The following is a 13,799-nucleotide window of genomic DNA, read 5'->3' as shown; positions in this document are numbered from 1 at the left end:
AAACTGTGATGTGGGGAACCACTGCAAATAAAGACATTCAGATACGTACCAACCTATATGTATAATTTTCTAATTGTATGTAATCAAAATTTAAAAAAAAGAAGATGTTTACCAAACATTCATTCTTGCTTTGATAAACAATACTAGACAGGGGTAAAGTAGTTCTCAAAATCACTAGAATTCTTTCTTATATGGAGCAATTGAATTTGCAGCATTTTCTTATCCATGCTTACTAGGGTGAATTAGCTTATAAATACAAGAAACAAAAGCATAAAAAGTGAAGAAAAAATAAGAAAGACAAAGCTATTACTAGAGCTCCTACTAACTCCTCTTTACCCTCTCAAACCTCACTAGTGTTTAAGGCATATGGCACAATGTGTGATCACAGGGACATCTCGCAGTCAAGAAATGCTAAAATTATGGAGAGAAACTTATTCCCCAAACTGATCCTTTGGGTTAGAAATACTGTTAATACAGTCTCTCTCTCCCTCATCAGAATTTTTTTTCTGGAAGCTGATGCCAAAAATTGAAACCAGACACTAAAAACTCATTGAGAAGAAAATGTTATTACCTCCCAGCCACCCACTGGCTGTTCAAATAATATTGTATATATCTGTGCACTTCTGCATATTTATTGAATTTGTCAAGTTTTTGTTCCCAAGTAAAACTTATTGGCCCTGTCAAAAGTTCACCAGCTGCACAAGTGACTTTGATGGCCCGAGGAACAGCCCTGGTGCTAGCGTCATGGAAGAGCCTGTGGCTTTCCTCTCCCTTTTCCAGCTGAGATTGGTATGTTGATGCATGGGGCCCAGAGAAGATACAGAAGGAGGGAAATTGAAAAAATAATAAACAATAAAAATATAAATTACAGAAAGCGCTCACCAAGCCATCCTGGTTTTATTATATGGCCTTGAGAAGGAATTTTGTATTTTCAATCAAACTATGTGGAATATGCATTGTAAACATTCTGCGCCCACTGCTCAAGATTTCTATGGCTCAGAAGGAGAAGAGCTAATAGGAATGTAGAGTGGTTTGCTACATAAGTCTTGTAGTGTGGCTGACAGGCTGTCGCGTGGAAAGAATAGGATTGGCAGGTGTCACCTCTTCAGATCGCAGAGGATGGGAGCAGGACTGAGGGGATCTAGGGACACAAAATAAAGAATTGGGCAGAAAAGCTCCTTTCATGGGAGGGTGATGAACAGCACTAACAGTGCCCATCTTTGGAAGGGCATCTCTGCCCCCAGGACAGGGAGTGAATGGGAGAGCAGCAAATGAAGACCTTGACTAAAAAATTAAGACTAACCCACTTACATTTTTACTTGTGATCTAGAGAGCACCACTAGACATATCCACTGTGGCAGTCATTTGTGCCTGGAAGGTCTCACATGTTACTATTAGAAAGTGAGGGGAGGAAAAAAGAAGAATGTAGACAAACAATACTCTGTAAGACAGCAAATGTGACACGCTAGAAATGTTCAACCTGTGGCTGCTCTCTCATCTTTGTACTTACACGATGGTTTTCCCAATGTGCTTAAATGACTTCTCCACAAATTCACGGACACTGTGGACCTCCCCAGTAGCTATGACAAAGTCCTCAGGCTCATCCGTTTGCAACATCAGCCACATGGCCTGCAGAAAGGTAAACAAAGTCAGATTCAGTGCACATGTAAGTGGCCCCTTTGGTACACGATATTGTATTACTGCATTTTTGACTTGGAAATAACTAGACGTACACACACATATCTCAAGCTGGGGAAATTAGCACTTTCCTTACACAGTGGCTATTAACCAGTTCAGTGCAACTCTAAAAAGAGTCCAATTATTTCTTATTATAGAAAACAACGCTGTATTTGATTTTCAATTTGTTTCACAGCAGGGGTTTCTGCAGGGGAGACTTTAATATGTTTACTTTTGAACATTGAGACTTGGTTTAGTGCTCAACAGTGTGGATTCACTTGTTTAAAGCACTGCATGAATTGACATTGATATGGGGAAAAGAACAAAATTTTGTTTCAGTCTAGAGCGCTGTTGTCTGTCTGTTATAGAACGATGTTAAATACACTGAAGCATGAAAATATGGATCCTTTTCGCTCTTTCTTCTGTCACATTTGTTTTGCCCAAGTGAAGATTTTAATTAAGAGTAAAAGAGTTTAAAAGGTAACTAAGAATGTTTAACAGCGTATTTGACCAAATTAATCTGTTTTTCCTGCTGAATATGTGCTGAATGTTACATACTAAAGCACTGTAGAAGAAACTTTTTCTTTTGACACAGGAAAACAGAAAACACTGGTGGAAAAGTGAGACAACAATTAACATCACTTTCAGAGAACTGTTTGTGCAGCAAAAGGTTCCCAATATGGTTTGAAGCAACACTTCATGTGATTGTCAACATCTTTGCATTTCAGGGGAGCAGGTTTAATTCCTGCAGCAGTCTTTCACAGAGTCCCCTCCCACAAAAAAGTAATGATGGATGAGTGCCATCTCAGAGGCCTGGCCAGCTAAGTCAGCATGAAAAACAGAAAACAGATGGGAAAAGAAGCATGCAAAGACACGTGTGACTTGTCTAAGGTATGGTGGCAGGTACATTTCAGTTTTCTAATGCGAAAGGCACTGCCGCAGTGACTGGACTATCTGACTGCATAGGAGCTGTAGGTGGACAGAATAATTATTACTTTAGATCAGTCAGAATGATGCAAATGCTTCATTTCCTTTGGCAAGGAAAAGGGAATACCTGTATGGCATGATCTTCATTTAATAAATAACCAAAAAAGGAAAACAAAATAATTCAACTCTCTCTCCATATGGTAGAAAGGACTGTCATCCTCTCACAGTGTAATCCACGATGCTATTTGCATTGACCTCTTCACATCAGCTTTAAAGAAAACAACTTTAGTAGGTCCCTTGATGGTAGTGGATACTCTGCAAATCAGATTAATAAAAGCTTTGGGACAGCTCAGTTTCTCTTGGTAAATACCACCTGAAATATTCAATTTTTCCCTCCTATTCTTAATAAATCAGTGTCCTGCATAGCAAGGCAATACATTCCACTTGAATGGTTCTATTTCCAAGCCATTTTTCTTCCCAGTTAATATTTTATGCATCTTCCAAAGTTTTGACAAGACTTTATTAACATGTTCCTTTTGAACCCTTTTGCTTCTTGAATGTGCATGGAAGGCTGGGTTTTGGGGAACTGCTGTGTAAGTCCTTGACATTAATTGTGCTTTAGGGAGATGACCTGCTGGGCAGGACAATGGCAGCAACTTTATTTTTCCTTTCCAGGATTGAACATCCTAACCAATGACGCAGAAATACCCAACTGGCTAATGAAACTCCTCTTGTGGGGAGGAGATGTCTTAACTTGTATCTCTCATATTAGCTTTCTTGGAGCACTGGGGTTTCCCTGATGATTTGAGAGGTCACTGTAAATCACCAACTCCTGTTTCTTCATGACTGGACAAGCTTGCAGGATTTACAGCTGTAGCAGCTGCACAGAAAGGTAACAGGAATATCTAAAATGGGTGGTTGATAGCTCTGTTTCTCCTAGCCTGGTCCCTAATTTCACAGACCTTCGGCTTTCGTTAAGCAGTCCAGCTGAAAACAACATGCTTCCTCATATGAGAGGGCATTAAGCAAAAAAGGATTTCCAAGATTAGACGATCAGTCAGACAGAGGCAGAACTAACAGTGGTTCTTCTCCTGACTTTAGTGGATGTTTCCCATATATAATGAACTCAAGTTCTCACCCTGGCACTGTAGTGTCAGTTACATTTGAGAGATATGTGACAACATAATCGCATTGATTGGTAAAAATCACCCCTTAGCCCCAAATGCCACATAGGTAGACCAAATATGCAATAGTAGCATAAGCACCTGCTGTTTATTATGACCTTTGGTAAAGTGGTATTAAAATGTCTAAACAGAAGCAGGATCAGACTTTCAACAATTTTTTGCCACTCCCCACTTTTAAACACCTCAGTATTGTAATTCATTAGACACAATTTTAGTGCGGGTGCTTATGCCAAAACATTGAACAATCCAGTGAGTATTTAAAATATTTACGCATTCCTTTTGCATATTAATATAAAATAGCATTGAAAGTTTCTCTTTACTATAAAATATGCCCTACATCAAAGGAGACAGCTCCAAAATACTGACAAAACCCAGGCTTTGACAGTGGGTCCAACCAGGTTTTATGCATTTAGGTGTATCAGCTCTTGTCTACTATTTCAAAAAAGAAGCAATCACTGTCTTAGAAATACAACTTAAACTGCAGTAAATTTTTACAGAATCAACTTAGCAATGATCAAACAATGCAGATAGAGTTGCTAAAAGCAACTTTTGCCTCAAAACCTACCAGGAAAGAATGTTTAACTTAATGACTGCTTGAGAATCTATCACTGCTAATTCTTTCATTTTTTCTGGCATTCACAATTGTTGGCACTTACAGTTACCTCGATCCAACCAGGTATGAAAAAACTTAACATGCTAAAATTTACAAAGTAAGCCATAGTTCTGTTTTGCTTCGAGGAGGGTGACGAAATGCTGTTGCTTTGAATGTGTCTGCATGAACAGTCTGTAAAAAAATGCCAAGGCAAGCCAGAAGAGAGAAAAAACTTTGAATAAGTTCCACAGTCAAATCTATATTTCCACAGGTGCAGCCCATGACAACCAATGAGACATATGTGTACAAGCAGTAGCGATATGCTTTCCCTACAGCAAGTGCCAGGAATGTGCTTCCCCCCACATCAGACTAATAAAGGCTCTTGACCTATCAATTTCTAGGCATTTCCTTTAAGAATTCATATTGTACCAGACTCCAGGCTGAGAATGAGAGGAAAGAGGGAGATACAGCTCTAGGTTTATTTATCATTACTGAATGGCTTACTGGTTTTAACAGAGGGGAAAAGCTTTGTTTAAATTTCCACTGAAAGTAATTAATGGTTATTGACTGGCAAATGAAGAACAGGTGACACTCTGAATTAGAAGATAAATGATCTCATGTTCTAGCGTGATAATGGGTTAGTAATTGCTACAAAGCCTCAGCCTAGTGCGTCCCATCATAATGCTAGATCATGTCCAGAACACAAAGGCCTCTGTGTGAGAGGTATTCAGCCGTTCACCTCCTGATACAGCTGCAGAGTGATTTGCTCCATTTATTTTCTGATGGACTGCACAACTGAGGCAAAAGTTCACCCATTCTCACCTTCCTGTTCACATGCTGAACCACATGACCCATGACATGGCTGAACTGGGATAAAAACATTGCCCAGCTTTGGCTCTTGGCTATCTTTTAACCATCGCAAGGTCATATATTTTAGGAATTTTTCTGTTGCAGAAATGGAGAATCATGGATTTTTCTGTATTTCTTTGTAAAGGCTTTTTTTGATGGGTTGATAAATAAAGAAATTACTTGTGTTCAGTTCTGCCACCTTCTCCCTAATGTTATGCTTAATCCAGATAACAAAACATGGACAGATGTTGAAAAAGAGGAGAAAACTACCATGGAAACAATTCAGGCTTCTACTCTCTTAGAATAAGACTGTTCCTTTAATGGAAAATGTAACAAAACATTTTTCATATTTGAACTCTTTTTGGCTCTGGTCTAGTGAATCACAAAGTCTAAAGGCAATACTATGTCATTTACATTTAAAGACAGAAACCTAACTGGAAAGAGATACATAGCAAGTCTAGCAAGCAGACACACTTTTATGATTATGTGGACTAGGATATCTGTTCTGCATGCCTGAACTACAGCCTCTGCTAAAATCTTTCCTCTTTCATCTTTTCCCTCTTTCCTTTTCTCAATATAAACGCCTGCCAGTAGTAAGCACCGTTTTCAAGCAACATATCCAAAATATGAGCCAGTCTTCTCCCTGCCCAAATTTCTTTGCTTACATAGTGTTTGCACCTGGGCTAGTGAGTGGGAAAACCCAAGTTCGACTAACTCTACTCCCATATAGGTACACTGTGTGCATGCCACTGCTGTTATGGTTGTGATGTGTCTGCTTGCCTTGAGCGTCTGGAGTATGTTGTAGATGTGTTTCAACATTAACTCCCACTAGTTCAGTATCCTAGTGAGAAAACATTTATTAACCGGGCTGTCATCCATGGATAACAAAGACTGGTAGTTGAGGTTATGTTTAACTCTATATATTTGAGACTTTTGTCTCGCTGTCTGCTCTAGCACTGTATATTGTTAAAATGGGCACATAGGTATCTTTGTATTCAAGAGGAAAAAAAATACAAATCCAACTTTCTCAGAAATAAAAGATAATTTTTTTTTCAAGAGAATAAATAAAACTTTTCATATGTCTCATCTAATTCAAGACCCGAAACAGACATGACTGAACACAATGGGATGAACTGAAAACGTTCCTGTTAGTATTAGTTACTATTGCCCTGCAGTGCTACACAGCACTTTTTTCCAAGTCCTAAACTGTAAAAAAAGTCTTTCTTACATATCTCTAGGTGTTATGCAGAGACATTCTGACTTCTTTGTATTTGCCACACACAGAGAAAAAAAATCAAATCAGTAATGTTTACTTTAGGAGATGGAACAGATAGTTGTAGCCTGCTGCATGGTGCATCGTCTGTTAGTTTCAGAGACAAAGAAGCAGACACTGGTGAATGCCTAGCTCTACTTACTTGCAGAAGGCATGGGTTACTTCAAATCTGTAAACAATCAGGGAGCAATTTCTAAGTCAGAAAACACCACCACCTGGAGAGACCCAAGAGTACATTATCACCATTTAAAGAAATTCTGTCTTTACAGTATTCCATACTCCATTGTCTAGAAGTGGGCAGAAGCATTCAGTGGGTTGGATATGGTACTCTCTAGTGATCCCGCTATCCTGCTGGGTTCACTACTGAGAAGGAGAATTGAGCATTTAGGGCCAAAGCATGATGAGCCTTTACAGGGATGCGGCAGCAAAGGAGAACCTTCTCCCCATGTGGCGAGCACAAAGGCCTGGCATGACTGCTGTTCCTGTGTGCATCATGAGGGACTGTTCCATTTGCGCTACAAAAGACAGGGCTATTGTACCACCTCCCTCTCTGCATTGTCCCTACTCAATTGCACTGGCATCGAAAGAAGCTGCTTGGCATCTTCCGTGCTGTGCGACGTGGGGAGATGTCATGCCCACGCACTTCCTGCCTGCCTGGGATGTGAAGCGGTTCCAGATGCCACCACCCGGCTGCTCCTGACACAACCCAGCTGACTGGCTGTGGTTTCTCAAGCTGCTACAGAGCTGACCACAGCTGATGATTGTGCCTTAGAAAAGTGAGACGGGACGCTGACTCAGAGCTCTGAACCCGAACTGACTTCCAGTTTATCTATTTACTTACTTTTGGAGAGGCACAGAAGGAAGAAAAGGTGCTGCGCTGGCTGAGTCACCCACATCTGATTGACTTCTGCGACTGTTAAAAGTGTAGGTGTGTACTGGGTGTACCCGGTAGGCATGAGAGGGTGTTATATAAGGAGATTATCTAAAGAAACAGTGATACCTACATATAATACACATATAATACCCAACAGAGGGAAAAAAGATCTCTTTACACGTGTTCTGCACACAACAGAGGCATAGCACACATGGCTGAAAAACACTAATGAAGCTAAAGTGCAGCAAAAAAGTCCTGTGATCAGAGTTAAGTGTAAGCTGTCTTTGCCTGAGAGCCAACATACAAAAGTGTTGGGCATGATCCCATGCTCCCTGCCACAATGGGAGTTCAGTCTAGAGTAATGACTATTGCTTTAGTACTTGTTTCTGACAATGTTATAGGTCAAGGCAAGCACAGCAGGGAGGCTCTTGCCAAAGAAAACCGCAGGGATGTGCTGCCAGGCGTGCCGATACTCCCAAAAAGCCAGTGACAGCAGGAATATGGTGGGAGTATGCATAATCAATGTATTGCTGTGCTTTTTTCCCCCTAAATTACAACCCTTCTTGCACAGCTACTTAAAAAGTTAGGGTGCACATGCATTAAGAACCTTACTATGCTGTTACAGTTTGTGTTTGAAAGGCAAACTGAAGTTCAGGTCATTGTCTATCACTGCAACGAGTGACACTTTTCAAATGTTCAACCCCCTCTCAAAACCTACAGCAAAAGAGGAACTGCCCAAGAGGTGCAGGACACATGCCTCTTCCTTTCCTCTGAAGAGTCATCATCCTGTTCTCTCAGATTACCAAAAATCACAGTGTTGGTGCAAGTTCTGTTGCTCAAGGAACCTCCATTCATGGAAAAACCCTTCTGAACACCATTTAAGTATCTATCAGATCTCATCAGTTTAAATACATTTTGATATGCTTCTACCTTAACTGAATAATGCTGAACATAAGGACTACAAAGTCTGTGTACAAAGTTTTTCCTTTAGCGTTGCCCTTTCTACTCATGCAGAGGAGACATTGAGTACTTGTGACATGGCAGCTGCTTCCATTCAGAAGAGAGACATTTGCAAACCATAGACATCACTGACAGAAAAAATATAAAATGAGAACAGATTTGAGATGAAAACATTTTCCTCTGAGAGAAAAAATACATTATTTGCTAAGAAACAATGGAAAATTTATTTTAAGAATCCCAAGAAAGTAAATAAACAACAAATCTTCTGGAGTATAGGTACAGAGATAGTATTTTGTGACTCATTTTATAAACTTTCTCAAAGATTTTCAAAGTTACAGTTGATAAATTGTCACAGAGGCAATTTGAAGTATGCTTGCTGATTTAGTCAAATCCTATGGTTTGGCTCTAGATGTGAACTTGTTCAGATCTGAACTGTGTTCAGAGCCATGATTTTTTCTTTCAAGTTAAAAGAGTATAGCTGATACATTTGAAGGTAATAATCCAACAATTATAAAGTTACTAAGATAATAAAATACCTGATAATCTTTGTGGAGCATCTCAAAGGAAAACAATATCAATGTCTTCTGAAACAAAAGCCCTCACATCTGTAGGAAATACTAGGAAATACTGTCTAACTCTTCTCTTGTAAGCAGATAGGCCAATTGTTTTACAGATCTCAGGGAGGACTCGTGAAACTTTAGTAGGCAGTTTTATTAATAAAAACCACAGGAATTATAATCCAGATAAACCTTAAAGGTCAGCCTTCCCTGTTAATGGAACATGATGTTTCTCACATGCATCTTGGTTGAACACAAAGTTCTCATTGTATTATCAAAAACTAGATTACTTTTTTTTTTCTTGTGTCATTGAATGTCAAAATATTGTTCTTTCAATACGTGGAAGTATTTGTATACAGTTTTATAACTGATCTTTAGTTGCTAGCTGGAGGCAAAAAAGAAACAGTAAAGCTGCTTGTTGGGAAACCTCACCAACAATGAAAATTAATATAGTCTTTTTTTCCTGCCAAAAAATTTTGAACAGATTTTTAGGTTCACAATGGTTTGTTTATTCTTCAAATGGTTAGATTGGAAGTGACATGTGTGACCCAAAGCAACTTAAACGAAAAGATACAGAAAGGATGCATATATGCTCTGTTTCTTTAGTTTTAATTTTGGAGGATATTGTCACAATTGCTAAGAAAGAACTGCCTTAAATTTTGTTTACGAGAAAGGGAAAGAAATTCCAAGCTAAACAGAGAAAAAAAGAGAAAAATTCAAATTGCAGAAAGTATGTGTGAGTTTTAACCACTCAGATTCATATTACGTATTATGTAGTCAAGAACATAGAACAAATACATGTTTCTCAGGCTCCACCTAGCAGACAATTCCAAAAGATATTTGACCCACTTCCGTCTCCCTTTTTACCCTTACAGAATTAATTTTGCCTGCTATTTTTATATGAATGAAAGACAAAATACCTCTTCACAAAGCAGCAGACTCCCATTTAACAGGATTACTCATTGCTAAAGTAAAGGGTTGTACCCAGGTTGTGGTGAGGGCAGAGAAGTCTTAGGGACCCATGCCAGGAAAGGCTGGTTGGGGCCATGATCTAACCACAAGAAAACAGACTAGGCTTTCAAGTCAAGTACTGGCATGTTCACTGGAGCAAAACTATCAGCCACAAAATAATGATCACAATGTAGATATTGATCACAAATTGTTTACAGTGCAACATTTGACTATAAAAAGGTCCTAGTTCCTGCTTCTGACACCTGTTTACCTCCTATTTCTTTCCTGGATTGCTCAGACACTTACAGCTAAGCACAAGTTGGCGTGCTCCTTTGAATGGAGGTCAGAGGAACAGCATGATCTATGGATCAAAGTACTACTGATCTCCAGCCTGCCTCTTCAGCTTGCTAGCTTCTCCACTCAAGGTTTGTAGGTCTGCCCTAGGGATCTGCCCAGTGCCTATCCAGTAATGGGCCCTGACTCACGTTAAACCACTAGTCGTACTGTAAAAAAGTGGTAAGAGTAGCAGAGAACTGCCACAGCACAGGCAGATAGGCTCAGAGATAATAAATCAGCACTTCATAATGTTTATACATGTTTGAGGGTATAACTGGGAAGGAAGAAGAGCAATCCTTTAAAATAGTAACAGCAACAAAGCAAGAGCACTGAGATAAAATTTATGAACAATGTTATTTTAAAAAAATGCAGGGAGATAGACTGAGTTCATAACATAAAATTAACCTAAAATCTATTTTATAATTTATATTTCCCCTTCAAATTTCTAGAGTTGTTGCTTCATTATACATATTCTCCTCAGACTGCTACAGTTTCCAAATGATATTGCACTCCTGAATATTAATCTAAAACAATTGACCTGAAATGTTAATTTACTTCTATTGAGGAAAACATTTACTATTTATGGGGTTCTTAAAAATGAAAAGTTATCCTTTTCTGAATAATTTGTGTAAATAAAGAGGCTGCTACCTTAAACACATAATTGAACCTCACTTTCTTATTATATTCCAGTTTTACTGGAGTTGGAAGTAAAAAAGATTGTGCCATTGTTACTTACGATGCAGTGATAAAATTGTACGCCAGGCACTGTTTTACTTACTATAAAAAGCAAGAAGTCACCTGAAAAAACACAAAGATGCTAAAGTATTCTCATTCCTGATACCGTGGATTTTTTTTCTTTTCCTTTACCAGAACATTTCAGGTGACAACATTCTGGAATTTGATGCTACATTCTCTTGGCTGAGTATAGACCAAGACAAGAGCACAACTTTGATGCCTCAGGGATACGGTAATGAAATACAGAGGGATTTATTTTCTTTTTTATTTTTACCTCATGTCACAAGTTCAATTTTAGGCCAACAGTACCCAAAATGGCCACCATGTGATATAGCAGCTTATGCAAAGAGTCTGGTAGTTTAAACCCAAGCCCTAGGACAGAGGAATCTGCCTCACAGACTTGCTGCCTCAGTGTTCACATTACTGTTGCTCTGACCAAGTTCCTCCATGCTCAGGATTGGATACCTGCTCATGGTTTATGCCATCTAAAATTGGGGCATGGAAATTTCAGCTGGAAAAAGACAACAGTAAAACAATTCCAGAAATCAAAGGATGTTTTTTAGAAGTCTGTCTGTGCAGTGCAGATGTGAAAAGGCAACATGAAGATTTCTTTTGAAATGCTCAAAAATACATTTGGAGGACATTTCACATGGACCTTCCCTTGGCTTGTTCTGGTCATTCTGATTCCATCGTTATTAGTAATTATTATTTCTGCAACAGCACTTAGTCACACCAAAAAAATAAGTCAGGGAAAGGGAAGGATCTGCATTAAAACCATAGATATGACTGCTCTCCATGGGCTTGTGTCAGAAAGGAATAGAAAATTTTATTCAGTTTGTTCCCAGCAATAAATACAATCCTGGCATCCTGGATAAATCCTTCACATAACAGCATGTGTTCTTTTATGCACCCTGGGAGTGATTCTATTTAAAGCCATAGAATTGTGGGTGTGAGACTGTAAGCACATCCACTTACCCAAAACAAAATTAAAACCTGTCTTATATTAGAGTCAGGAGAGCTGTTACGAAAAATGCAAACCATATGAAGTTTTAAGTATACTTATGTTTTTTATCTGTCTCTGTGTAGCATATACAATTGACTTTCACTGCCTGAGATGAAGTGATGACAAGTGTTTTACCATATTGTTACAGAATACCCCAGTAGCATTATCACACTTCAACTTTTGCTTGCAATAAATCTCTTCTCCATGCATGTCAGAAGTCGTTGCTCATATCACATCCAGACAAAGTAAGGGCCCTCCCTCCCCAGTGGACATGAACGAGACTCCACACACACAAGGTATTCTGCCATTAAGGCTGGAATAACCCCCGCAGGTCAGACACCGGGAACAGTGTTCCCACACGCATTACTTGGCAAGGGCCAGAGGTCTGTTCTCAGGCAAATAATAGTGGCACAGGCATGAGTCATTGCAGAATGCAATGGATTTATCACCACAGTGACACCATCATCCCTTATATACTGGTTTCCATGTGCAAGTCTCATTCCATTTTTTCTCTTCTTCTCAGAGATTTATAACTCAACTGCTGAAACATGTTTCACATGAACACAATTCTCTGCTCTGTATACTTTTTTTCAACAGCTATACCATAAACCATATTCTAATTGCAAGGTTCCAGCTTTAGGTCCAGCCTGTTTATTGGTTTCAGTTTGGTCCAAGCAAATGATGAGCAGAAGCCATCTTCAATGTCCCAATCTCAGCGGTGTTAATGATGCTCTTTAGGGCCTTCAATAAAGCATTTAATCTTACTGTCTAAACTTTGATGTCTATGAAGCTGGAGTCATAATATTTATGCAACAAGTGTGCTGTAAGAAACTTAAGGATAGCAGAGACATTTCATGGCAAAGTACATTATTTGTTATATCACTATTACAGTGAAAGGTGGGAATTCATTCTTCCTTAATACTGACTAGCTCTGGACTAATTAAAAACAAAGGAGCAAAGAAATGTAAGGTTGAGAGCACACAGAAATCATTGTTAGACTGCACACTCCAAAACTTAATGAAATAGACATTTCTTGAGTTAGTGCACATTTCTGCTTTGATGCAAGCGATAAGAAACTACTCAGATGATCAAGATACTAATAAACAAGCTACAGTGGTTTCTTGGTGTTTTCTTCTCTCTTGCCTAAACTTCAGCAAATTTATTTTTCCATTTTTGCACAATAATTGAAGGAAACTTGGAAATTAACACTTTGAATATTTTCCCATAGAAATGAGGTTTATCCTGCAAACCATGTCTGATTCCAGCTTCATGTGAAATTAATTTCATTAGTTTCTACAGCCTATCAAAGTAAAAGAGAGGAAAGCAGTTCATGTTAGTGTAAGTAGCTCTCTGATGCTGCACTATTTTCTGCATTTGACCCGCCTGGTACTTGTAAACCCAGGTGTGAAACAAACTGTTACATCAAATGATGAAATAATAACTAAACTTATTATTAAACCTCCTCACTTATTATTCTTCCCCTTTTCAGCACAAAAAAAATACCAAGGCATGAGATCATGTGGGAAGGAAAGGGAATAAAACCATCTTGCTGCACATCCCAGAGAGACATCTAAAGCCTGAGACCACTGAAGTTAGACCTCCCTTGAATCCTGTCCTCCCTAGCTGCCACCTTTCCTCGGTCCCAAAGCTGACCCCCTGAATCAAGCCAGATGAGACTGGCAGAGACATGTCAAGGAAGTGCTGAAAAGGTGACTTGGGTCTCTGGCAGCTAGTCTGGAGCTCATTTTTATGCGAAATCTCTGGGGGCTGCTGCTTTGCAATTTCTCAGGAATGTTTAATTCTCCTCATCCCTTTGCTGAGTCTCTCTGGAGAGGTCATGGAGGCCTGTGACATCCCTGGAGGGCACTGCCTAACTAAATT

At 39.1% G+C, this 13,799-nt stretch overlaps 1 protein-coding gene across 2 annotated transcripts in view; it reads right to left on the bottom strand.

Annotated features, from left to right (window-relative positions):
- GMDS (GDP-mannose 4,6-dehydratase) overlaps nucleotides 1–13,799 on the bottom strand; it is a 419,946-nt gene that overhangs the window by 83,889 nt on the left and 322,258 nt on the right. For both annotated transcript variants that reach the window (XM_064662987.1, XM_064662980.1), the window contains exon 8: nucleotides 1,511–1,629. In XM_064662987.1, the coding sequence (XP_064519057.1) occupies nucleotides 1,511–1,629 (119 nt within the window). The remainder of the gene's footprint in view (nucleotides 1–1,510; nucleotides 1,630–13,799) is intronic.

Source organism: Pseudopipra pipra, chromosome 1 (assembly GCF_036250125.1).
Source record: "Pseudopipra pipra isolate bDixPip1 chromosome 1, bDixPip1.hap1, whole genome shotgun sequence".
NCBI lineage: Eukaryota > Metazoa > Chordata > Aves > Passeriformes > Pipridae > Pseudopipra > Pseudopipra pipra.
Note: the sequence above shows the minus strand (reverse complement) of the source record. Positions and strands in the feature narration are given on the sequence as shown.